General features: G+C 38.7%; 1 protein-coding gene across 8 annotated transcripts in view; it reads left to right on the forward strand.

Annotated features, from left to right (window-relative positions):
* The first annotated feature begins 439 nt into the window (after positions 1–439).
* Positions 440–27825, forward strand: part of PTPRT (protein tyrosine phosphatase receptor type T) — a 677232-nt gene continuing 649846 nt past the window's right edge. For all 8 annotated transcript variants that reach the window (XM_034413956.3, XM_034413962.3, XM_034413960.3 and 5 more), the window contains exon 1: positions 440–1085. In XM_034413956.3, coding sequence (XP_034269847.1) covers positions 1016–1085 — 70 coding nt within the window. In that variant the 5' untranslated portion in view covers positions 440–1015. The remainder of the gene's footprint in view (positions 1086–27825) is intronic.

Below are 27825 nucleotides of genomic sequence, written 5' to 3' on the forward strand. Positions count from 1 at the left end.
CGCGCGTGCTGAGCGTAGGTATTGAAACAGCCAGCTCGCTCCGAAGTTAAGTGAATAATGACGGAAATTACTATTTTCAACTGGAAATGACTGTGGGCGCTTTTAAAATATTTGATCTAATAATGGCCCCCCTGGAAACCTCGCATGTTTGAGACTTTCAGGCTCCTAGCAGGGGGGGATTCATTGCTCTCCGTTGCGCAGTTTAACTGCAATCCTAATCTGGTTGAGGAAAAGTGAAAATTCTCTCTCTCTCTCTCTCTCTCTCTCTCTCTCTTAAAAAAAATCTCTCCTGCCCTGCCTCCCGATCACACGTAACCAGCAGCGCCTTATCACACGAAAAACGGTTTGCCAATTTTTATTTATTTATTTATTTATTTATTTATTTTTTGCGTTGTCTCTTCCTGGGGCTCCTGCTGGAGCGGAGAAGAGCGAATACTCATCCTCGGGCGGCGGAATACCCACGGTGGCACAGGCGAGCGCGGGCGCGGGCAGAAAACAAAAACAGTCTTTCCATTGATTTTGCTTTGAGAACCTTCCAATTCCCCATTTCTACGCGGGCTGGGTGTCCGGTATTGAAACGTCTTGTTAATGACTCGCATTTCCCCGCCCTCCAGTCGCCTAGCGCCAAAACAAAAAGGGAAGGCAGGATGGGGCTTTTTTTCCCGATAGCGAAGCAGACAGCGAGTGGCGACTGATGCGCGGTGCTTTCTCTTGTTTATTGCCCTCCGCTCGCCTTCCCTCTCTCCTTCCCTCCGTATGAGTGAGTGGGAGAGGGAGAAAAGACGAGCGTTAGGACTCGGGGGAAATCTCCCCCCCCCTTTTTTTCCCCCGCTTCTTCAATCAGCTTGTCCTATTCCTCAGAGCAGGGATAGCGGAGGCTTCAGCCGCGTTCCGGAGAATCCGCTCCAACCCAACTCTCCGGGTTTATCAATGCAAGGGATGTTTGCCGGACGCACGGAGAACCGGCTCTTCTGCTGCTATTGCCGCGGGAAGGGCATATGAACTCCCTCAAAGAATGACTAGGATTGCTACGTTTGCCATTCTCTTGCAGCTGTTGCAAAGAAGTCGGGGACAAGTCTTTGCAGGTAAGCGGCTCCTGGATTTTGACGGGAGCGTGGCTGGAGCTTTTGTGTGTGCGCGTGTGTGAGAGCAGTGTTTTGCTTTGAAGTAAACCAACCCTTCTAAGGCGACCGGGATTGCCTTGCGAGGTTTCCTGGACCTTCTGCCTTCCTTCTCTCTCTCTCTCTCTCTTTTTCTCTCTCCCGGATCATGTCGCCATTCTCTCCGTGGTTAAGTTTCTGGAGGTCCTTGGATTGCGTTCCCTGATTGTGGTGTTTTAGGTGTCAGAGAGTTTAATTGCTAAAGAGCAAGATAAAAATCTTACCAGGGGCAGTTTGCTGAAATACTTTCCTTTTTTCTTTTCGCTTTTCCTTAAAGACAGCAAAAGCATCAGTTCAGTGCGATCCTATGCTCCGTTTACCTGGGTTAAGAATAATTTCCATGGAGCCCACCTGGAAACAAAGGTAGCTGAAAGTCTTTTGTTCCACATTAGAATTGGAATGTCCAAATAAGGGTGCTCTCTTTCCATGTGGCTTGGTCTTTCTTTCTTAGGAACCTTATAGATGTGCCATTATTTTTAACCAAGAGAAGCTTAAATGTTGCTTCTTATATGATACTGAAGGCATCTTCTCTTTAGAGTCAAGACACTGAAGTTCTTTTTATAGCAAACAGTTGGTCTCCATCAAACGAAAAGGAGAAGCATCAAGCATTTAAAAAATGTACAACAGGAGACTTTAACTCAAAACTCGCCCAACAGAGTTACACTTTATTGGTCGATTTGCCTCTACAGTGCAACCCTCTCCATGAATCATCTAACCCCTTGGGATCTAGAGACTTGGAAAAACTTGCAGTTTCCAGTTTCAGTTGACAAAAGCTGCCACTTTAATCTAGAAGGAGTTTGTGTTTCTGAAGGCATGAAGTTAAGGTGAAAAAAAAGAGTCTGAAAATCTTTTCGAGTCCGTTTTCCTTTGTTCAATTGGATCCTCTGATAATTTTTGCTCTAATGAACAGCCCATGTAGGCCAACTATATATGGCTCTTACTGTGCTTTATCCTATCAAGGAATGTGTCAATTTGTGTATTTTAATTATTGTCATTTTTATTTGGTGGGATTGCCATGCTTGTAACTCAGGAAATCTATATTTATGTTTACATGTTTGTGTGCCTGAAATTCCTCTATGCAGGTATAGCTGTTTGCCTATTGCGCACTTCCAATGTGCAATGTGTTGGAACTTTCAAGTTTGAACAGTTAAAGGACAGGTTGCTCTCAACATTTCCAGCTAAATAAAAGAGTTAGAATTCAAATGCCTGAACTAACACTTTGTGTTTTAATAGAAGTTTTTTTAATAAAAAAGGAAAATAATATATACATATATATTATATGTAATATATATCTATCTCTATCTCTATCCCTATCTATCTATCTATCTATCTATCTATCTATCTATCTATCTATCTATCTATCTATCTATTTATCATGTATATATAAAACACAAATTGGTATGGATAATATTTCATTTAATGCAGTTGCATCTAGGTAATGCCATTTAGGTTGAGTCTTAGATTTCATTTTAAAAAGGGAGATGGGGAAAGATCAGTTGGTAATTTCCTATGAAGGGGAGTCATTTATAGGGTCATACTGGTCTGCTAAATAAGACTATCCCAGGTAAATATGTGTGAGACTACAGATTAAATATCTTCTTCATTGTTAGCAAATAGTTATTCAGGACTAGAACATTTTATGAATGTGTGAATTTGAAGCAAACTGAGTTCCATATTAACTTGCAAGTTTAAAAGTTCCTCATTAATGTGAGGTTTGTGCAGCATGCTAAGCAGTAAGTTATTGAACCATGGTTTGTTGAATAATTCAAAAGCGACTAGTTCATACAACTGGAAAAGTCGTAAGCAGTGGTTTACCAATCACCAGTTGCTGGGTTTACAGAACATAGCAATGCCAAACTTTAAAAATGTGGCTTAGTATAGTATGTGAGAACTCAAAGTACACATTTAGGATGGTTGTATGACACCTAAGCATGCATGAAAACATGGACCATAGTGGATTTTACAGTCTCTGATTGTCAGTTTAAATTCTTGATAGAGGTTTTGTATGATGGTGAACATAGCAGATCTTTACTTCTTACTGTTGCAGTAGAATCAACAGTAAAGTAACTTCTTTCACACTTAATGCATTTCCTCCATGAGTCTGCAGTAGATGTTCTGCAGAAAGTCCAAGTGACAATGGTCTAGTTTGAATAAATGACATGAAAGAAAGAAAAAAGCAAAGCTTTCAGGCTGGAAAAAAATGCCATTCAGGTTTTATTTTTAAACAACAGCATTGTGATTTGAAGCTCAGAATAAATTTCCAGATAATATATGGGCACCCAGGAGAGGACACACAGTATTGCATTTTTAAATTATAAACTAAAAGTAGATTAGGCAGCAACAATTAGCAAGCAGGTTAGGAACTTTTCACTGTCTCTGTTTGTTAATCACCATGTGATTCAGAATGTTAACTGCCACCCTTTTGCTACTCACTTTGCTGCTGAAGAGGTAAAGAATATAGAAATAAACAGGACTTTGTGTCTAGTTTTGTAAATGAGGCTACAGAGAATGTTGCTTCTTTCACCTTGAAGATTATACTTAACTGCTGAAGATTTAATGCCTTGCAACCAACTTGCATGGCTAATGCTCAGATAATTAAAGAAAAGGAGGGAAAGAGCTCTGTACCTCTGATGGATTTTAATATTAAAAATACACAAAAGTCCTTTTGTAACCTGTGCACTTCAACTGTTGTCCATCAGATGGTGCTGCCTTCATAGCTGTTATAATGTCATTATAGCCTGGACTTTGCCATTCATGTGTTTTCAGGACCTTATGTATACAGTCAAATTCCATAAATTTTGCGTAGTATCCACTTGGGAGAAAGAAAAAAGAAATATAAGGGATCCAGAGTATTGGAAAGAAGTAACACAAACACACAGAAGAACTGTTCTCCTTGCATCTAGATTATTTCTTGACAAAACTAATTACAACCCACATATACAAACAATGGATAGGCTTTACATAAAGTTATTTGATTTGGATTTAGTTCAGCATGTGTACTCAATCACCGCAATTTGTACACCAGCTTGGTCTAGTGGTAACTTCTAGCATTTTGCTAGAAACCAGAAGTCTATGAATTCTAGTCCCATCTTAGCTATGAAAGCCAGCTGGTTAAGCAGCCTCCTCTCTCCTGACTAGGTGGCTCAGTGGCTAAGACACTGAACTTGTTGATCAGAAAGGTTGGCAGTTCGGTGGTTCGAATCCTAGTACAGGTCTCCTGTGTGTGTGTGTGAGCAGGGGGTTGGACTAGATGACCTCCAAGGTCCCTTCCAACTCTGTTACTGCTACTCTCTCTCTCTTTCCCTCCCTCCCTCCCTCTCAGTACAACTCATCCTACAGAGTTGTTGTTGTGGGGAGATTGGAGAAGGAAGGGGGGTTGGTTATGTTTGCTGCCTTGAGTTATTGGTAAAAATAATAAAGGCAGGATACAATGAATAAATAAATTTTACACTGTGGTACACTCTCTTTCATGGGAGATGAAAGCAGAATACACCGCATTTGCCATCATCCAAAGAATGTGATGGTGACATTTACTGTAGCTTGGATTCCTGTAGTGTGGCTTTGATACAAGTAATGATTAAAACAACTATGACTTTCCATGAGGTAGGTGTGAACCAGTGAAGCATATGTTGTTTCACAGACGCTTTCAAATATTCTTTCTGCTAACAACCTTTTTCCAAACTAATTTGGCTTCTAAAAGACTTATCTGTAGCACTGATCATTTGTGGCATCAGTTTCATCTGATGCAAGGATAAAGTTTTTTGAACCACATGTTTTATGAGAAGGATTAGTAAAGTACTGTTAAGCAAATTGCCTTCTGCACCATAACTGGACTTCTGCCATTGAGAAAACTTGCAGAAGATCATATGCTGTGTAGCAGACCAAACCAGACCCATCTAACCACTATCCTTTTTACTATACTGATTCGTTCCACAAACTATGTAATACAGTATACTGAATAAATAAAAATTGGCTAGGTTCATTCAGTGCCCTAAGCTGTAAAATGTTTTACAAACCATTGTGTCTGACTTCCCATAGCATACTGTTACACATAGGATGTATTCCTCCAAAGCTTAGAGTTACTAGCTATGGGTGTATAATACATATCCATAAACATGCATTCCCTCTCCCTCCCTCCCTCCCTCCCTCCCTCCCTCTCTCTCTCACACACACATGGACACACACATACTTATGCACAAAGAATTTCAATTTGTATTTTTCAGTGGTTATTTGCAATGATATCTATTCTACATTTGCCTTTTAAAACCTCCTAAACCAGGCATCATTACACTAGTTCCTGATAGTACTTTGGTATAAAAATATATTTTTGTTTCTCCTAAATTTATATCCAGTGCCGATTATAATCCTTAGTTCTAATTAACATTAACAATTCCCTGAAATATAGTTTGATTTTTTTTTACTTGCCTGCTTATATAAGGGGTGAAAATAGCTGCTTGTTCAACAATTTGCATATACTTGCATAATAAGCAGACATGTATTTTTAATTGATTGTTATGGTTTACTTGATATATTTCTGAATTGTTTGTGTTTTCTGTGTTATGATTTGTTTATGAACAAAGATCCTGAGGTTTTATGTATGAGCTTTCATTGCAGTAAAAGTAACAAAATGAAATGGAGCAATTCATCTGCTACTTACACTGATGCAGCCTATCCAGTGGGAAGTCCTGAACAAAAATGTTTGAACTGAATTTTCTGAGATAGAATCAGCCTTTGGCAGCTAAAGATGGGGGGTGCTTTTCTGTATACTTGCAGGCTTTTGATTCAGCAAAGCATTTTTGTTGCTGGGATGCATGGAAGTTGAAGTTTAGTCAGTCTTTCTCATGAAAGCTTCCACCATATACACACAAAGATCTATTTTATATCTGGGGAGATCCTTGGAAGAGTAATACTGAGGGCAAGGATTGGTACCTTCTTCTCCTTTTTTTCGCACCAAGGGAGCAATTGCTGAAGAAATGTTGCTCCTGGCATAATGAATTGCCAAATGCAATTATTATTATTGAATTATTGAATCTGTCACCTGCACCTCTATAACTATCTGGTTGGGCTGTGCAACCAAACAAGACAGACACAGACTTCAACGGATAATTAGAACTGCAGAAAAAACAATTGCTACCAACCTGCCTTCCACAGAGGATCTGTATACTGCATGAGTCAAAAAGAGGGCTGTGAAAATATCTACAGACCCCTCGCATCCTGGACATAAATTGTTTCAACCTCTACCCTCAAAAAGACACTATAGGGCACTGCACACCAGAACAATTAGACACAAGGACAGTTTTTTCCTGAATGCCCTCACTCTGCTAAACAAATAATTCCCACAACAGTGTTAAACTATTTAATAAAACTGTATTACTATTATTCTTCTCATCCTTCTTATTACCTATCTCCTCCCACTTATAACTATAACCATGCTGCTTGTATTTTTACAATTTATATTGTTGTTTGTTTCCTAGTATGATTTGATTGCTTATTAGTAACCTATGACTATCACTAAGTGTTGTATCTTATGATTCTTTATGAATGTATTTTATTTTTCTTTATGTACACTGAGAGCATATGCACCAAAGACAAATTCCTTGTGTGTCCAATCACATTTGGCCAATAAAGAATTCTGTCCTGCCCTGCCCTGCCCTGCCCTGCCCTGCCCTGCCCTGCCCTGCCCTGCCCTGCCCTGCCCTGCCCTGCCCTATCCTATCCTATCCTATCCTATCCTATCTGTGTATGCATTTCTCTCTGTGTGTACAAACAAGAGCATTAGGATCCACTTAGTCATGTCAAATTGCAAGTTAGCTTTTTTTACAATAACGCTGCTGTCCTCATATGTAATTTTCATTGTATGTTGTACTGTGTACTGTTATCACATGTAATTTTCATTGATAAATGAAGTGCTAATGGTAACAGTCAAATTCAGGCAGAATGGTTTTGTCATTTATCATCAAGTCATCTGCTGGTTATTCAATGAGGCTATATTTTGAAATATTGTGGAATCGAACCAATAGGGTTAGATAATTCAGTGGTTGAATTTATATGCTATGCTAAATCATCATTTGCTTTTGCCTTGGTTTAAATAACCACAGTGGCGGAGTTCAGATATGGCATGGGTGCAAGTGTGCAAATGTCCCTTTATTGTTTTGTAGGAAGCTAAAATAGGGCTTGCTCTGCCTGATTTTAGAATGTGACCCTCCAGCCAATCAAATTCCATTTTGTTGCATTAAACTGTAAACGATTTATAATAATGTTGGGTTTACAGAGTACTTTAATATTTGAGATTGTTCTATGTGTAACGAAATGTATTATGGCAGTTTTGATAAATAAATAAAAATAGCCCTTAGTGGTTAATGCCAACTATTAATTCAATGTCTCCTTATCAGTTATCATGGACATTTATCTAGGGAGAAACTTGTGTGCTTTGAGATTCATTTGGCTTTCCCTCTTTTTCTGACTCCTGCATTTCAGGAAATGAAAAGAATTTGAATGCATAGAATTCTGTTACGTCAAAGTAGAGAATAAGTACAAAATAAAGTAAGATGGCAAATCATTTATGAGGATATTAAGCATTACCTCAGGAAAAAAACCTGAAAGTTGAAGGAGATGGGGAGAAATCTAGAATATATTTAATTCCTCTTGCTTGGTAACTAGTTTCAGTATACTGATAGTATATAAAATAAATATCTATAGGCCCTTTGTAAAAGGCAATCCACAACAACTGCCATAGTATGACGATTTAACTCTATAACTACTGTTTCATTCCTCGGGGAAACTGGTAGTTGTACATTTCAATGTATATTTTCCTTCTTAGTTCATTTGACTTTTCTTCTTTTGTGAAATAAATGCTATAAACATGCTTGGAAAAATCATCCTTTTCCTTCAACTATAGACTATTGTCTGTCTGGATGAAAGAAATTATTTTTCACAAATGAAGGCAAATATATCTATCCCAAGAACAAGTTGCAGAATCTAATCTGGGTCGGTCACAGGGACCAGAGATTTAATCTTCCGACCTTTCGGACTTGTGCTGGAGCCCATCCTCAGGGAACTTCTCTCTCACCAGAATATTTGAGAGATACCATATTTTTTGGAGTATAAGACGCTCCAGAATATAAAATGCACATCAGTTTTTGGGGAGGAAAACAAGAAAAAAAATTCTGCCTCTCCCTACCAGCATCCATCAGTATTCATCTGGCTAGCGTCCTTGCAGCAAATAGCAAACAGCCTGGTCAGCTTCAGCACATTATCACAGCCTGATTCAGCACAAGCAGCTGATTGGTGGATGGATTTGCCTCCTGGTATACCTCCAATCAGCTGTTCCAGGCTGCAGGGATTGCCACAGACCATTGCTGCCTCCGTGCCTCGTGTTTTTGGCCTCTGTGCCTTGCATTTTTGGCCTCTGAATACTCCGTTTTAGACCCGTTCCAGGCTGTGGAGATTGCCACAGCACATCGCTGCTGATTGCCACCTTCGCATGTTGTGTTTTTGGCCTCCGCACATCAGGTTTTTGACCTCTGCACACCTTGTTTTTGGCGTCTGTGCATTGCATTTTTGGGTGGTTCCAGGCAGCAGAACCTCCTGAAAACACAACGCTTGGAGGCAAAAAATGGGGCATGCGGAGGCCAAAAATGTGATACATGGAGGCTGAAAACGCAACACGTGGAGGCGGCGATTGGCAGCGATGTGCTGTGGTGATCCCTGCAACCTGGAATCTGGGTCCCACTTTCTCCAAGAGAATGATGGAGATTTATGATCATACATTCTCTTAGTATGTGAATTATTTATAGGAAGTTTTTTTTTAAGTTTCAGTGATTTACCCCATACCTCATATAAAAGACTATAGAGCCCAACCTGTGTTTTGTGTACAGTTGAGAACCACTGTATTAAGCCATTACAGAATTCTGAACTAGCCTTCCTTTAAAATAAGAGATCTCTTTTGGTTACCATGGAAACTACTGTGCTGCTAAAAAGGTAGGTACTATAAGAGTTTTGTGGCACTCATGGAACAAGAATTGGGGCAAAGGTTATTTTTTTTCTAACAACTGCTATTTGTGATGTTATTTAGACCTTTTCCTGTTAATGGACTAAATAAGATAAATTGATTTTGCTATTACAGCTTGTAGCTCGTTCTGAACACATAGATAGAACAGGGAGTGTGTTTTTTACTTTTAGAATTTCTTTGTTCCCTGAGACAACTTTTCCTAGCAAAGTTGCACTGAAGTAAATAATTTACACCTGGAAAAAATGGCTTCTGAGTTGTGTAAAAGGATGTAACATCCCTCTCTTCTATACTTTTGTTTCTGAAAGGTCCAAGTAGCTAATGAAGATAACAAGGTGGTGGGTATTGTTTGGATGGAGAAAAGATTACCTCTGATGTACATTTTACTTCCAGACTGAAAATTGAAGTACTTTTCTTGTAGATATTTGGATAAAGCTGTAATTTGAGTCAGGGTTTTTCTTTCTGCAACTGTGCTTCCATTTGAAAATTTGCCTTAGTGTCTTCAAACACAAATGAAATGCTGAACTGAAATCATGCAGCCTTCTCTAAATCCTGCCAAAAGAAATATTTAATGGAATGATAAAGGATGAATCATATCCTAATTCTTAGCTATAATACCAGATGCATTTATGGTTATATTGTACTTCTATTTAGCAATTGTTTGAGTTATAAGACTGATACATCAATTCCCACCCCCACTTTGAGACATTATAAGTTAAGATTGAATGCTTGTGGATTGTTGATAGGTTATTTGCTAAGAACCTATTCCAGAATTTCCTTCTTCTAGTTTATGAACAGGTCCTCAGCAATATGGGAACAGACAAAGCTCAATGATAGAACTATTCAGAGGAACCAAGACCTATTAATTTGTATTGGCAAAAGCTTAGTCTCTCAAACTGCAAGGAGAGGTAGATTGGATAACCACTCTATATCAAGTAGACGTTTTGCATTACAAAATCTCTATATAAAGTTACGGTACCTCAGACATCAAAACTGGGCAGCATTTCAATTGCTGAAGGTTGTTTTTCAAATTGCTTTAAAAAAAATTAATTAAATTTATTGACCACTCATCTTACCACAAGGTAACTCTGGGCAGTTTACAATATAGTGCAATGATGTATTCTGAGGGGTGGGGACACCACCCCACTTTGTTTAAAGTACCCATTTTTATTTGCCACTTACTTTTGTGAAATAGCTGAAATCTCCTGCCACCAATTTGCAGCATGATACAACATGGAACATCATCAGAGTTGGAAGGGACCCTGGAGATCTTCTAGTCCAACCCCCTTCTTTAGCAGGAAACCCTATACCATTTCAGATAAATGGCTGTCCAGTCTCTTCTTAAAAGCTGATTCTTAAACTGAAGGTTGTCAAAGGCTTTAGGAACCACTCAGAACTCCTTAAGGCAGGGGTGGGCAACTGTGGCCCATTTACAACCTTTGGACTTCAACTCCCAGAATTCCTGAGACAGCTTGGCTGTCTCAGCTTGGCTATCTCAGGAATTCTGGGAGTTGAAGTCCACAGGTTGTAAAAGGGCCACAGTTGCCCACCCCTGCCTTAAGGATCACATGCAGCTACAAATCATTCATCTTGTTTTAGGTGAAAAAATACATAACCCTTATTAAATATAGGTAGGTGGAGTATCCACTGTTTAGGATAATTGTTTTCCAGCTTCCCTGCCAAATGTTTTAGCAGTATGGCAACTAAAGTTAACAATCTTCTATCTCATACTCTTATACAGGTGCCAGTTGAAAGATGGAAGATTGAAAGATACACATATTTAGAATAGTTCAAACTGAATGATGTGAGTGTTCAATGTTTTCCAATATCTCTAGATGCTAGGAGGATTTGGCAGGGAAGACTAGGGTAAATGAAGAATATTAAAATTGCTTCCAATGCCATTTCCCTTTCAGTGCTGTCATCCAGCCTCTTTGGCCGTTAGTAGGTCCTACTACTAGTCCTACTACTACTATTAGGCCATTAGTATGTTCTACTACTACTACTAAATAGTCCTACTATTTCAGGAAGGTGGAAAGAATAGGTAAAGGTACCTACTGAAGAGGGAATTTTGAGGGAAACCATGCCTTATCCTTTGTCTGATGTTACATTTAAACACACAGGTAGATTTGTTTACTTTAGAGTACAACGTTTGGCATGTACCTACATGCCAAATACTGAAGGGAAAATATGTGGTTTTCTAGTATCTAGTTCAACTGAATTAGGAATTGAGTATTATATCACTATGTTATATTCAATTTCATAAAAGGGCTTCAATGCTACTCTGATAATTGGATATTAATGTAGACCACTTGCCTCTTGCTTTCTGCACTGTGTGATCTTCCATGCATCTCTTGCTATGTTTTTTGGAATGTTCTCAAAACAACGTCTGCTTCTCATCATGGGGCATCATTTAGAGAGCCACATTGCTTCCTACTCCACTGCCTATTTCAATAATGGCTCTCCCTTTTTCTTTAGAAAATTGTCTTCTTGCATATGGACTCTGTTTTGCCATTGTAGGAAGGTCATCACCATTAAGCACAGTGGCACTCTCATACAAATGAGTAATACTCTCCATTTACACAATTACTTTTTCATGAGTCAGAGCTCAGTAGTCTGGCCCCATTTCTGCAGAAGCTCCTGCTGCTACTAACAGGGAAAAAACAACAACAACACAAGATCATATTTCCTTGATGGAAGAAAGAAAATTGTTATATCTAATCTGAACTAAGCATATCACATGTACTTTTTAATCACGGCTTCTGTTTTCTTTTTTTCTTTTCTAATAGCAGATAAGTGCATATAATCTTATTATGCAGTAATTCTGAAATGCCAAAAACGCTGAGAACCAGATCCTAGTGCATTAAATAATACTAGATGAGAGATTGTGATGATTTAATTGTTACATAATGTAGCCTTTTGCTATAAAGTATGCAATTACTTATTTATTATGTATCATTACACCAGGAAAGTGTGGAGAATAGTTAGATTTTAGTTTTCTGCAGAAAGGGCTTTTTATATGGGGAGGCAGATATTTGGAGAGTGGCATCTCTTTGTTCTTTTTTTGCTTTTACTGAATAATGGGGTTACTTCATAAGTAAGAAAAACCAAGTATATATATATAGGAGGTAGGGACCAGTGGTGAAATCCTGCCGGTTCTGTCTGGCTTGTGCGAGCCGGTAGCGCTGGCGGTGCGTGGTTCAGCAAACCGGTAGCGGCGGCAGTGTGATGCTCTGCCCACCCACCTGGATGTTGTTAAAGTAAGTAACTTCCTGGTTTTAACAGTTACTTCCTGGTTTTAACCAGGAAGTAAACCATTTTGACAATGCATGGTCATTTTGAGCATGCGTGGCGCACTTCCGAACTGGCAGGGAAGGTAAGTAGATTTCACTCCTGATAGGAACTGGTAATTTTGGGTTAATATCCTTGCCCAAGCATATGCAGCATGGAATACAAAGGATTGCTTTGTTAAATAAGCCAATACAAGTCCTAAGCAGGATACAGTATAGGAAATTGCCTCATTCTGACTCAGATTTTTGATGTAACTGATTCCATACATTGAGACAGGCTGGTTTCTTCCAGGTTCTAGGACTCATTTATGCCTAATTGGAAATGACAAGGTGTAAAACAGGGACATTCTATAAAGCAAACCTTTACCTCTTTATTACTTGCACCTCTCAGAAGACTACCCCCTACTCCTTACTTCAAATATATTTCCAGTATAACATTACAAAAATGTATATTTTACAGAAGACCACAGATTGTAGTTCAGTTTGTAGTTCAGGTCAGATTGTAGTTCAGTTGAGAAATAGTTGCTCCGAATGCTTTCTTTAAAACTACCTTATCACGCCAAAGTAAATGGAGAGAATTTCTACATTATTGATTTATTACATTAATATCACATCTTTATTCTGCCTAAGGTGACATACATGAGAATATTCAGGTAAGTACTCTGTAAAACATATTGGATGGAGAGAAAGTGATTGGCTCGTAGTCATCAAGAAAACTTCATAGTGAAGTAGGAATTTGTACTTCCTAGTCCAACACTGTGACATTACTTGTTCTGATTTTCATTCAGATTGCTGCTAACTGATGACATTTGTTCTGATTACATACTTAAGTGGTACACTAACTGGTTTATCAGAAGTAAGACTTCACTTGTGCAACATTTCTAAATGACTATTGAAGATTAGCAACCGTGCCTAATGAAAGCAAAAACCTTCAGCTTATTGGAGTTCAGTGTTGGAACAGCAGTTGTCCCTTGTTTTCATGCCAGATACTCTGAATGCTCTAACTTTACACCATGGAATCTTGGTGTGTGACTTTCAATCTGAAGGTTTCACCTATTGTTTGGATTTGGGTTCTTGACTTTGCAGCCTATTTTACCCTGCGCTGTGAATGTTCCCTTCTTACCATACATTCATACATTTACTGAAACTCCCTAATAATCTATGAGGGAGAGATGCTTTTTATCATGCTTTGGAATTTTTTTTTTAGTTTGTCAAACATGTATGAGAAAACATATATAAACATGGACATGAACAGATGAACATATATAAACATGGACATGAACACAGGAAATTAGTACGAAAAAATGGGAACAGTATGATAGGGATGGTAGCACGCTGGTGCACTTATGCACTTATACAGACCTCTTAGGAATGGGATGAAGTCCATGGTAGACAGTTTAAGGTAAAAGTTTTGGGGTTTGAGGATGTAACAACAGAGTCAGGTAGTGCATTCCAGGCATTGACCACTCTGTTGCTGAAGTTGTATTTTCTGCAATCGAGTTTGGAGCGGTTTATCTTGAGTTTGTATCTATTGTTTGTCCGTGTATTATTGTGGTTGAAGCTGAAATAGACATTGACAGGTAGGACGTTGTAGCAGACAATTTTGTGTACTATGCTTAGGTCAGGCCGTAGGCAGCATAGTTCTAGGTTGTCCAAGCCCAAAATTTCAAGCCTGGTGGCATAAGGTATTCTATTGTGAGGAGACAAGTGGAGGACTCTTCTCGGGAAATATCTCTGGACTTGCTGAATTGTATTAATTTCCAATATACAGTATGGATTCCAGGCAGACAAGCTGTACTCGAGAATTGGTATGGCAAAGGTTTTGTATGCCCTAGTTTGCAGTACAATGTTACCGGAGAAGAAGCTTCGCAGAATAAGGTTAACAACTCTGGCAATGCTGTTACAGTGAGCTCTGGGGCTCCTTCTGCTAGGAATAAAATGGCTTTGCTTTTTTAAGAATAAAGCATGATTGAACTGAGGAGAAGATAGTAGAGAGGCTACAGCAATATTATAATTCATCTCTATCATCATCTGATGAAATAGAGTCAGTAAAGGAGAATATTTGTAGCTCAGGGTTGAAATGAGGGGTCCTTGGTGCTCTCTGATCTTGCTTGTTTTTTTTTTTTACCCTAACTAGGTAATGTCATCAGTGCTAATAAGGAATGCTGTTTGCTGTCAATTAATATTATGATGAGTTGCTTCTCTGTGTGGGTGGGGATGGTCTTAGAGTCACTCCAAAAAGGAGAAGGATGTCTATATGAACTAGAGGAACTCTTATTTTGGAAATTATACTTTACTCTTGTGATGGTGAACCTATGGCACGCATACCAGAGATGGCATGTAGAGCCCTCTCTGCTGGCATGCACGCCGTCGCCCCAGGTCAGATCTCTGTGATGTTTCTTTCATGAGTTTCTGTTTCCTTGCAAACGACAAAACAAAAGCTCACAAAAGAAAAAGATCTTACCTCTTGCCATGCGGCCAGTGCCCACAGGCCACCTGGTCTTCAGATCTCTGCTGTGTATGCATGCGCATGTCCACGCATAAGCGCACATATGTCCGCGCATGTATGGGCATGCTCATGCATGCCCATACATGCACACACTCGGGCGCACCTTTCAGTTTGGCCATGCATGGGCACAGTTTGGGCACTTGGAGCCTGAGTGGCGTAGAAGGTTAATGCCTCCTACTAAGGCAGCATTTAACATCCAGGTGCCTGCAATTACTGTGAGTTCAATTCTCCCCAGGCTCAAGGTCGACTCAGCCTTCCATCCTTTCTAAGGTGGGTAAATTGAGGACCCAGTTTGTGGGGGCAATAAGCTGACTTTGTATAAATATACAAAAGTATGAAGGCTATTGCTTAACGCATTGTAAGCTGCCCTGAGTCTCCGGAGAAGGGCGGCATATAAATCAAATTAAAAAAAAAAAAAAAGGTTCACCATCACTACTCTACTCTATAGAGATAAATGAAAGGCTACTTTGTAAATTGTGCTATTTTTTCTTGGTCTTTAAATGTAAACTAAGTCAATAATAATGTTCTTATTTCTCTGTAAAATTGAGATATTGAATATCTACCTCAGTATTGCTTTCCTTCCTTCAGATTGGGCAGGAAAAAATATGAGTTTTGGGCAGTTGGGACTATCAATTTGGACCATGTCTAGACTCAATGGAAGAAAAAAAAATATTGGTACCAGGTTGTGATTAGCTGGAACTATTGCATGTACTTTTACAAATTATGTTTGAAGAAAAATAGATTTCATACATTTTTATTGCCATCTACTCTTCCTGTCTGTCCTCATCCTCTTCTTATAACAAAGCTTGATTTTGTTTAGCTCTTGTGAAATTGCTCTGCCTCCCAAGGACTGGCTGAAACAGGTAGTCCCATGACTCTAAACATCAAAGGCAATTTTTTTCTTGCATTACAGCAAGTTGTTCTTCTCTCTCTCTCTCTCTTTTTTAAAGTCCCCACTCCCATTTTTAATCTTTAAGCATCAGAAAATCAGTAAAGAGTATGATAGCATCCCTCTCTTATATACTGGAATTAGGGACGATGTTGGCTGAGGCACGATTCAGAAAATAGGAAGCCGATACCTAAAGCTGGTCTACAGTATGAAGATTCAGAGAACCTCTGTAACAGAAGGTATGAGATTTTTTAGTTTTTCACACTGTGGCCTTAGCTAATCCTGATACATTTGCTATGCTAATCTGCATGGCTCTAAGTTATCTTACCACTGCAGAAGCAGGACATCTTGCATTTATTAGCTTTGCATATATTTGGAATACTAAAAATATTGGGGAACTTAGTTATGTAGAATATAATTTCTTTTGAAAAAGGAGATACTATAGAAAGAAGCAGAATTGGAGTTCTACATATTTTATCCCTGGTCACATGAATCATCATTCCTATTTGTCACTGCTCAGATGTTCATCCGGAAAACACAGACCAGTCTTCCACTGCCTACATACAGTCTGGATGAGTAAAATTAAATTCCTTGAATTCTTCCGCTTGCATGGCCAATTTTGACAATTTTAGAACTTGAAGCAACATATTTGGAGGGCACCCACGCTCAGGGAAAGTTAAAATAGAGTTTGTCAGGTAAACCTATACAGATGCATGGTTCTCTATACATAACTGAGAAATTTATTTTTTCATAATTGGTTCCTGGAAAATGCCAAGACTATAAATATTACTGACTGGATATTTATTTATTTATTTATTTATTTATTTATTTATTTATTTATTTATTTATTTATTTATTTATTTATTTATTTATTTATTTATTTATTTATTTATTTATTTATTTATTTATTTTTTATTTATTTATTTAGTGCATGATATGCATAAATAGGAGGCAAAGTCTGCTTTTCAGGAGTGTAAAGTAAAAGATACCAGCTTCCATTATTAAGTTAATATTTTGAAAAATTGTTGCGGTCCTGAACAGTACTATTAGTACTATATAAAATTTTGCTTGGGATTTTATTCCTTTATTGGAATAAAGTGAATCATTGCCCTTGAAGTGATGTCCCAGTGCCTGGAGGCTGTGCGGATCTGGATGGGGAGGAACAGGCTCAGGCTCAACCCTTCCAAGACTGAGTGGCTGTGGCTCCGGGCATCCCGATATAGTCAATTGACTCCATCACTGACTATTGGGGGCGAGTCGTTGGCCCCCACAGAGAGGGCTCGCAATCTGGGAGTCCTCCTGGATAGGCAGCTGTCCTTGGAGGAACATCTGACGGCTGTAACCAGGGGGACCTTTTGTCAGGTTCGCCTGATCCGCCAGTTGCGGCCCTTTCTTGATTGGGATTCCCTGTGCACAGTCACTCATGCCCTCGTCACCTCTCACCTTGACTACTGCAACGCTCTCTACATGGGGCTCCCCTTGAGGAGCACCCGGAGGCTCCAACTGGTCCAGAACGCAGCAGCGCGGGTAGTGATGGGAGCAGCATGGCGCTCCCTTGTAACACCGCTCCTGCGCGAGCTGCACTGGCTCCCAGTGGTCTTCCGGGTGTGCTTCAAGGTGTTGGTTATCACCTTTAAAGCGCTCCATGGCATAGGGCCTAGCTATCTTTGAGACCGCCCGCCACCGACGACCTCCCATCGACCCGTGCGCTCCCACAGAGAGGGCCTCCTCGGGGTGCCATCAGCCAAACAGTGCAGGCTGGTGACCCCCAGGGGGAGGGCCTTCTCTGTGGGGGCACCTACCCTCTGGAATCAATTGCCTCCAGAGATAAGGAGAATCCAAGACCTCAGTGCCTTCCGCCGTGCCCTTAAAACCTTCCTTTTCCAGCAAGCCGGGCTGGCCTAATTTTTTAAGTGTTTTTAAGTGTTTTGTTTATTGTTTTTAATTAATGGGGCCAAATTTATATATATGTATTTTAACTGTATTTTAATATTTGTACTTGGTGTTTTTACTTGGCTGTTTACTGCCCTGAGTCCTCAGGGAGAAGGGCGGTATACAAATTTAAAATAAAATAAAAAAATAAAATAAAATAAATTACAGTTAATGACCAGAATTCTATTTAAATGAAGGTAGAAATTAAAGTAACTACAAAATAAAGTAAGATAAAAATAAACAAACAACTGTAACTAAATTACTATAAATATGGTTGGTTATAAGATCAGTAAAACACAATCTGTCCACATTCAGAGAGACTGAATCACACTAGTAGTCAGCTAATAACAATTATACATAAAATAAAGCTGAATGACCTGGAAATTTAGTTAATAAGGGGGGATATATAAAACGTAGCTGTCCATTTTTATAAAATGGGCAGTGTAAATAATACATGGAATGTATTTTCAGCCACAAGCACAGAATCTTAAAGGGCAAGGGATTTTCCTAAACTTTCCTGAAGACAACCATTCATGGTGTATTACAACAGGATATGGTTAGTGCTTGAACATGGGATGGATATTTGGTTTAAATATTTTGCTGCTCTGCAAAAGGCACACTGGCTAATAAAAATATCTCTAGGAAGGATCAAGAAACCCAATTGCCTTTCTACATCTATAACACATTGTTTAAGACTTGATACTGCTTGCTAATAAACTAACATCAGTAATACCTTGTGTGCAGGGGTGAAATTCACTTACCTTCCCTACTGGTTCGCTAATGTGCGTGTGCCATGCGCGTGCTTGCTCTGCTCGTGCACACCGTCATCTGTGCAAAGCCTTCTGCGCATACGCAGAGGCTTAAAATGTTGCAAAAAAGCAATGTCATGATGCCTGGGCGGGTGGGCAGAGCTTCCCGCAGATGCCACTACCGGTTCGCCCGAGCCGGATAGAACCGGATGGATTTCATCCCTACTCCTGTGAAAAATCATAACTGTGCAGTTGCTGATCACTTTGATTTGACTGGGACAATATTAATTTATCAGCCAGGATCAAGGGATCTAGGCCTCACAGAATAAAAGAAAAAAACAGTAATTGCAAGCAGAATGAAATCATACAAAGCAGTTTCAAGCACTTGGAAAATAGCCTTTAGAAATTTAGATTCTATTCTCTCTAAGAGGATAAAATCTGTGGGGCTTAAATAGGCAGCAAATAAGAGACGTGCATGAACTTTTCTGTAAATTCTTAAAGAACAGAAAGTATAAACAATGTCCCTCAAGAATAATAAAAAGAAAGACACTAATCCTGTTGGCAGAACTTCTGCTGTTACTTAATCCAGAAATTGATATGCAAGTCCACTTTTATTTAAAAAAAAACATTTTGTAAATAGAACACACTGACAGATTAAATGATTTACACATAACTAGAATTACTGAAATTCTAATAATACAGGTTTATGTTAATACATAATACCTCAGAAACAGTCCTGTTCTGGGGATCTGCCATCTACTTGAGACTTATGCTGGTTATATAGTTGGCGTTGAGTTCCAGCACTGGCTTTGTTTTTTAATAATCTTTGATGTATTTACTTTAATTACATGTCAGCCGCTTATTATTAAAGTAATATTTCAGTATTGTACAAGACACAAATGCCATTCTTAAATTGTTTTAATAAAACAATTTCCAAAAATATCTATTATGTTAAATACTGATAGAAACAACGGAAGGTTCCATAGAAAGGAAAAGTGTTAAGCAGAGTGAGAAGGCCTCATAGCTCTGCTTTTTTGTATAGTACAGAAAAGCATCTCAGAGGTTGGGGACAATGGCTGAAAAGATTTATTTTGGGCAGGCTGGGTCACCACTACATGGAAGTTGGCAACATCTAATGTTTCTTTGGAAAAAAAATCCTTAATGAGAGAATGATCTTAAAGATTAAAAAAGGAGAGACATTTCCTTAAAACCATATTCTGAGATGCTTAAAGCTTTGTAAGGTATATAAAATCAAGTTTCTTTTTGAGTCAAGTCAATGTTCATGGATGCATCTGTCCCCATTTTCTTGATCATCTTCTCTATACCACCAGCTAAATACTAATCCCATTCCATCCTGCTTAACCTTCAAGCCTAGGCAAGCTTGCAGAAATGCTGATCCCTGTTAAATTTCATATGGGACCATCTTTTTTTTTTTTAATCTCATTGTTCTGAGGTAACATGCATTGTAAATTATGTTCTAATGCTCTATTGAAAATGAATTTGTATAGTACAGAATTGTTCAAAAACTTAATGAAATCTGCAGAGCCTTCACCAAAGAAGATTAGTCTTAAAACTTAAGCTTCCTCTATTGGCATATTCACAATGAATCTTAAAAATCTTCTCTTTTTAAATAGAAGCCTAACTGCCTTGCTGTATTAAAATTAGTAAGACCCACCCTATGCGGCAGTGATTTTTGAATTGAATGTACAGTTTATACATGCCCTTGTGCATAGTGAGAACCTTGTGCACAGATAATCAAATACTGTATTTGTAACCCAGAATCTTTAATTACTTTCTACATGCTCTTTGGAACGGCTCATTCCCTAACTGTTCTAATACCAGATGAAAACCTTGCTTATTTCTCCTGATTTACTAGATGTTATTAAGTTTCTGTCAATGTATTTTATGTTAGAATGTTTCTAACATTGTTTTTACTGAGCTACTTGGGATTTTATCTATATGCTAGATTTCTGAACTGTTTGCAAGGGCATGTTTCCTATTTGTATTTTATGCCAAAATAAAATGGGAACACGAGTGAACATTAGGAGAAATTGGAACACAGCAGATACTACCCAAAAAATGGTGACAAGCTCAGAAATGAGTTTTTCCTTTTCTGGCATAGAATTAACCCCACAGGCTGCCAGTTACCAGACTTGGAGAAATTAGAAGTCAGCAAACAGCTTCTGAATAATTAGTTGTCCTTATATGAACTTGTTAAGAAAATAGGTCTCCATATAAGAATGTTTCTATGATAGAAACATATGTATGGTTGGTTTTATCCCTTTATTTTTGGCATAGTAATGAAGTACTTATTTTTTAAGAACGGAGCGTTATATGAATACTAGAAGATAAATGTTTCAAATAAAATGTAAATAGAAACACACAACTTTCCTTTATTGATTAAGCTTGGTATTTGCAACCAAATGAACACAATCAGTTTAGCACCACCAAATTTTATTACTATAAAGACATAGTTTGCCAAATGGAAGCATTTCTCATGGAGGTTTTCAGTATGGTAAACACGTTTCTATTCCTGTGTTTTTTCAGTTGGACAGTGGACAAAGGCGCTCCTCCATTAAAATGAGATCATCGTAGTTTTAATTTAAATTTGGAACATATGAAGTGCGGTTGCATGAATGGAGTATGTCTAGTTTAATGCAAAGAAGAGTGATATGTTGGCAGTGTTCCAATATCTAAGGGGCTGTCACAAAAAAGGGGGAGAGTCAACTATTCTTGAAAGCACCTGAAGCCAGAACAAGAAGCAATGGATGGAAACTAATCAACCTAAAACTAAGGAGAAATTTCCTGATATTTAAATTAGTGAACAACTTGCCTGAAGAAGTTGTGTGGGCTCCAACACTGGAGGTTTTTAAGTACAGATTGGACAACCATTTGTCTGAAATGGTATAACATTTCCTGCTTGAGTGGGGGGTTGGACTAGAAAGCCTCCAACTCTGTTATTTTGTTATTTATGTTAAATAATGTTTGCCTTCTGTCCATAGCTATATCCTGTGATTTTCTCAGGCAAAAGTAAAAGCTTCCACAGCTGATAGGGTAGATTTGAAGGTAAAAAAACTCCTTTGGAATGTGTACAGGTGCTCACCTGTGGTGGCTTTCAAATTTTTTTACTACTGGTTCTGTAGGTGTGGCTTGGTGGGCGTGGCTTGGTAGGCGTGGTTTAGTGGGTGTGGCAGGGGAAGGATACTGTAAAATCTCCATTCCCACTCCACGGGAGGGATACTGTAAAACCTCCATTCCCTCTCCAATCCAGGGGAGAAAATGGGGATTTTTATTGCATTTCCTCCTGATCAGCTGGGACTTGGGAGGCAGAGAATAGATGGGGGCGGGGCCAGTCAGGATTTTTACTACCAGTTCTCTGAAGTATTCAAAATTTCTGCTGCTGGTTCTCCAGAACTGGTCAGAACCTGCTGAAACCTATCCCTGGTGCTTACATAGCACCTGTCAGCAACTCCATAAATAAAAAGCATATTTCCCCAGGATTATGTCTGCCAATGTGAATGGCGGCCATATGATCCTTGGGAATGAAAACTCAGCTGTTTGGAATATTAAGTATTTCCAAATATTTAGGCATCCTGGAAGACGGAGTTCAAATGATTGCTCAGAACAAAAATTTCTTATGACATCGGAGACTTAATTCTCTGCTGCTACTTTTGGTTTGTATAGCCAGCAGTCACATGATTCCAAAATGTGATTCTCTTGAAAATACTTAATGTTCTATTTTTTTCTGTTGTCTATTAACATTATTTATAATTATAAACTGCTTTGAGAAACAATATTATTGAGAAGCAGAGTGAAACACGGAGTTGGATCAAGAACAAAGTTTTATTGAAATCAGTGGAAATAATTATTTGATTAAGTGAAATCCCAGTGATTTCAATGGGAATTAAGTAAAAGTAATTATCTGAAATCAGTGTTTTTAAGTTCCATCTGATATATATTTCCAAGCTGAGCACTCTCTCACAAAATCTGGAACTTAGAGATACTGAATTCAGTGGTATTTATTCCAATTAATTAGTGTAAGAAATTGTTATGATAAGCACTATATTATTTTCTAAGAAAGTTAGAATTGCTTTGATGAAGGTCCCAAAATTTAAATGTCTATCGAGATTCTCAGTCATCCAGATTATGGTTGTCCCAAACATGCATTTTCAAAAGACAACTGGAATTTCTTTGTTTTAAATTGAAGATATTTCGCTTCTCATCCAAGAAGCTTCTTCAGTTCTGATTCATAACTTCAGCTAATCCAATGGGTTTTTGTTTGTCTCCAGCTGTAATCTCCTTGGCCATTTACAGACAAATTTCAGATGATGTAAATGGCAGTATGTTTCAATAGCTAAAAATTAGATGCTTACAATTTCTACAAACACAGTAAATAAGAGTTAAGATTTGTACATTGCGTTATGAAAAAATGTTTTCTCAAATGTGGCAATATACTTTGCATATTCTTGGAAATCATCTGATTTTTCAAAATTATGGATGATGTTTGCATAACAATGAGGTATTGGAATTATGATTCAGTGTACATGTTCTATCTGTAAATGTATAAATAACTGTAAATAGCTTTAAATAAGAAGACATTTAAAAGAAAATACATGGTAAAATAAATATATGAATGGAAAATATGGCCCTTTGCTTTTCTTGGCAGCACTGCATAATATTTACCATTAAATAGTCTCAAGAAAGTTGACAAGTTTTTTTTAATTGCTCAAAGAATCATCATATTTCTTTAGCAAAGCAGTTTAATACTGTCATCAAAGAAATGCAACTGAACACATTTTTCTTTCAATATGAAAGTTTTTTTTTTTTAGTACATATCTTAAAATAGACACTATCCATTTAGGAAACTATCTTACAAGTAGTTCCTCATGGTTGTCTTACATATTTTAAGTTTCATATCTCTGTCTTCTTGCACAGGATTAGTTTGACAAAGTTAAGCATCAAATGTGGATATAGATCAGGGGTGTCAAACTCATGTCATCACCCCCCGCTAAATTGGGTGTGGGCATGGCCAGCGCATGACGCATATGGCCTGTGGGCCGTGAGTTTGACAGCCCTGATATTGATGATGCCTACCTGATGTGAAATGCTCAACACCTGGAGTAATCATGATGCCAGGTGAGAGGTGGGGTGGCAATCAAAAAATCCAGAATGGGGACCAAAGTAGTATGAGCAAAGCCCCATTCTTTTCTATATATGTGACATGCAAACCAAAAGGACATGGTGTCAGAGAACCATATTAACTTTTTTGATCCCCAGCCCATTTCCACCTGGATGCCATTGTGGAGTAAGGTGTCCAGAAAATTCCAGGCATTTTCCTTTAAGAAGCACATAAATGAATTGGGTTGGTTTTGCATTCTTCCTGCATGATGAATTTGTCAGACCCAAGTCCAGAGACAACACAGCAAAATCCAGTCAAGTTTGAACCTTTATTTTCTTACATTTAATGGACAGAACTTTGCCAAAATAAAACTATAACCTTCTAATCTACTAGATATATCCTGAGAGATTCTAGGGTGTGGCTACCCTGAGCCTTTTCTCCCTTTTCCCAACCAGCTCGGACCACACAGTCTCTAAATGTGGCTTCGCTCTGGGAAAGCTCTGGGAAAGGACTGTGTTGCCACATTTATTCAGTGGGATGCAAATGCAGCAATATGATCCATATTTTATAGCTATCTTGTTAAATTGTTTTGTTTGCCGAACAACTCGGTCTCAATTAGTGGATAATAAATGCTTGTAATATTACAGTGATTGTAATATTCAAATTCCCACAATTCAAAATTATAATTATATGTAAAATACATTGTAATTGGTTCTAGTTCCATGCAAATAGATGATGAAAAATGTAGAAATGAACCTCATCTTTTTTGAACTTATAGTGTTTCTTTGCTTTTGACCATTTGGTTAAGGGCACTTCTTAAAATTCATGAAAACAATTCATGAAAATGGCAGGCAGCAGCACATACACATGTGAAGATCAGTGCAGACTGAAGTAGCAGCATCTGAAATCCTAACCCAGTAACTTCAATTGCACACGTGCTAGACTAAGATTAACTAAATTGTGGGATTCCATTATTCCAATTTACCATAATTGCAACCTATCTATACTGTCATGATAGGTTAAAAAAAAATCCTTCTTGTATTTAAGAAATGGAGTGACAAACAAACAAGTAAGCATTAAATAAATATACAGTATATATTTATGAGATAGTTCTTTTGAAGGGGTTAGCTCAGAAAAGCTGGATGTCTTTAACCTAAATGAACATGAGTGCCCCATGAGGCTAGTTCAGTGTGGCTCTCAAAGACTTTTTATACATTACTTCAAAGAGTCTCTGGTAAGTCAAAAATAAAGAGCATTATACTATTGAATGTAAACATTAATTAAATTAAAAATCTTATAAAACAGCTATTTCTTCGGCCACTTAGTTGGCAGTGTTTTTCATTAGTTAATCTTTGGTTTTATTACTAGCTTTGTATGTATGTATGATTCGCCAGTTGTGTCCCTTTCTGGATCGGGACTCCTTACGCACAGTCACTCAGGCACTCGTCACTTCCCGCCTGGACTACTGCAATGCTCTCTACATGGGGCTCCCATGAGGAGCACCCGGAGGCTCCAACTGGTGCAGAATGCGGCCGCGCGGGGGATTATGGGAGCGAGGGGGTGCTCCCATGTGACGCCTCTCCTGCATGAGCTGCATTGGCTTCTGGTGGTCTTCCGGGTGTGCTTCAAGGTGTTGGTTACCACCTTTAAAGCACTCTATGGCATAGGGCCTGGGTATTTGCGGGACCGCCTTCTGCCGCCGATAGCCTCCCACCCGCCAGTACGCTCCCACAGAGAGGGACTCCTCAGGGTGCCATCAGCCAGGCAGTGTTGGCTGGTGACCCCCAGGGGGAGGGCCTTCTCTGTGGCAGCACCTGCCCTCTGGAACGATTTGCCCCCGGAGATACGCATGATACCAGATCTCCGGGCTTTTCGCTGTGCCCTAAAAACTTTTCTTTTCCACCAAGCAGGGCTGGCGTAACCCCCCCCACCTTTTGAGATGTTAGATTTTTAATTGTCTATGGGTTTTAGTTGGGATATTTTAAATTTTGGGCCAAAGTTGTGTAATTCTTTTAACAAATTTTAAATTTTGTATTGGGGTGTTTTTTATTTTGGCTGTGCACCACCCTGAGTCCAGCAGGAGAAGGGCGGTATACAAATTTAATAAAAATAAAATAAATAAAAATAAATGTAATAGTTTTTCAAGATAGTTTGAAGGACAATACAAGATAAGAAACTCATTCCAGAACTGTTCAAATCCTTCAAAGAGACCTTATATATAGTTTGTGTTTTCTCCCTCCCTCTCTAACAGGGAAATCTTTCATGTTGTCTTTCCCATTCCTTGCCAAGTAGAGAGATCCTTATGGGTAGGACAGCCAGACCTGCCTTTCTCCTTGTTTTCCTAATCTTTCCCTCAGGAGGTCTGAGATTCCTGGCACATTGTCATTGGCCATACTTCACATGGCCTTCTCAGTGCCCATGTCTAAAGAGCTCATCTCTATCTCAGAAGGAGTGCCTGCCATAAAGTATGACAATGGGTGGAGGTTCCCAGTGGGTGGTACTGCTTTGGTGTGAGAGGTCTTGATTCAGCTAGCCTAACCTGCCAGAACTACTGCTATCTGGGGAGTCACTTTGTTGGGCTGAGATGAGTCTAGCTATCCTTGGCATGTTTTCTGAATCCCAGCCTGCATGCCTCTGGTGCTAAGCATCCAGGCTTTATAAGACAGAATCTTCAGGATCTTGTGATCTATAGGAAATGACTTGGAGAGCTATAGGTTTTGAGACCCCTGCCTTATAATAATAATAGTAGTAACTTTATTGTCATTGTACCTAGATACACAGTATACCCATACAACGAAATTCAAAGACCAGGTCCAACACACATAACAATGATGAAGTGGCAAACAACAACAACAACAACACCCATTCAAATGAATGAGTTCACTTAACAGCCATGAAAAAGAACATCAGTTCTGGCCACGTGAGTGTCCTAATTTACAATTGCAATACTTGCAACCATAATACTGGGCTCAATTACAGTTTTAAGTAGAAGTCTGTCTGAATGGATATTTGATGACATCACCTGTACAGAAAATTCCTGTCCAGGAAAATAAATGCTAAAGCGATGACAGATTACTTAAAGACTGTTCTCCCGTCTTTATCACTTATGTGTGAAGAAGGGCATTGTTTCTAATACTTTCCCATCAAACAACCTTCCATGCAAGTGCATGACTCTAGGAAAATCTGAAAAATTTGCTCATGGGTTTACATTGCCTATTATAACTCGTTCACAAATTAAGAAGAGTCAGCTATATTACCTGTTTGTTCAATTAGTTTTTAATTTCTTCCTAGCACCCAAATTGTTCCTTCGGGAGTTGTTCTAGGCTAATAAATAAGTACAGCACTTTTGAGCTGTTAGTAGTTGCTATTTTCATTAGATGGTTCCAGTGATTCATTGAGAAATATCCTCACTAGATGTTCCGGGTGACCTCTTGGATGTATCCTTACAGTTTCCTTGACAACAGTACCACAGTGATTTGTCATTGACATATTCTGGGATGTTCTTGGTTTCTCAGCCTAGCGGTATACAATCCTGTTATTCTCTGGTAGTCTCCAATCCAATTGCTAACAAGGCTCTACCATGCTTGGCTTCTGAATCTGAGCCCATTTCAGGTTGGCCATGTGTTGCTATTAAGTGAGGCATTTTCATTATTAGAAAACATTTTAAAAATCCTAGCATGTGTCATTCTCCGAGGACTACTAAGTTTTTCTTGATTTGCCATGCCAGCTATTTATGTTGATTAAAAGTCTACTTAGAGATGGCAGACATCAGATCTTGGAGTTACTTCAGTGATAATAATGTTCACAAGATCCCTCAAAAGGCCAGTAAGCTTGGAAAACTTTTTAAAAAACTCTTTTATTAAGTCAGGTAATAAACAGCTGCTGTTATCTCAGCCATATATTTTAGGAGATGCTATTCAGGTCATAACCATATAATCAACTAATGGCTGGTAAGGCTCTTCTTTATTAAGGTATTTATAGAAACTTGCCCCCCCCAGTTTCACAGTGCCAACCATAAAACAATTTTTAAAAATGCTCTGGTTATGTTGGCCTACTTAGTTTTGTTGGGCAGATTGCTTGTTAATGGCAGATGTGGATGTGGGTATTTCTACAATGAAGATTGATCAGAGATCTGGAGGTCTCTCTTGTTGGTCGTCAAGGCCAGGAAAAAG

The sequence above is a fragment of the Pantherophis guttatus genome, chromosome 3, assembly GCF_059756535.1.
Source record: "Pantherophis guttatus breed Tessera chromosome 3, ASM5975653v1, whole genome shotgun sequence".
NCBI lineage: Eukaryota > Metazoa > Chordata > Lepidosauria > Squamata > Colubridae > Pantherophis > Pantherophis guttatus.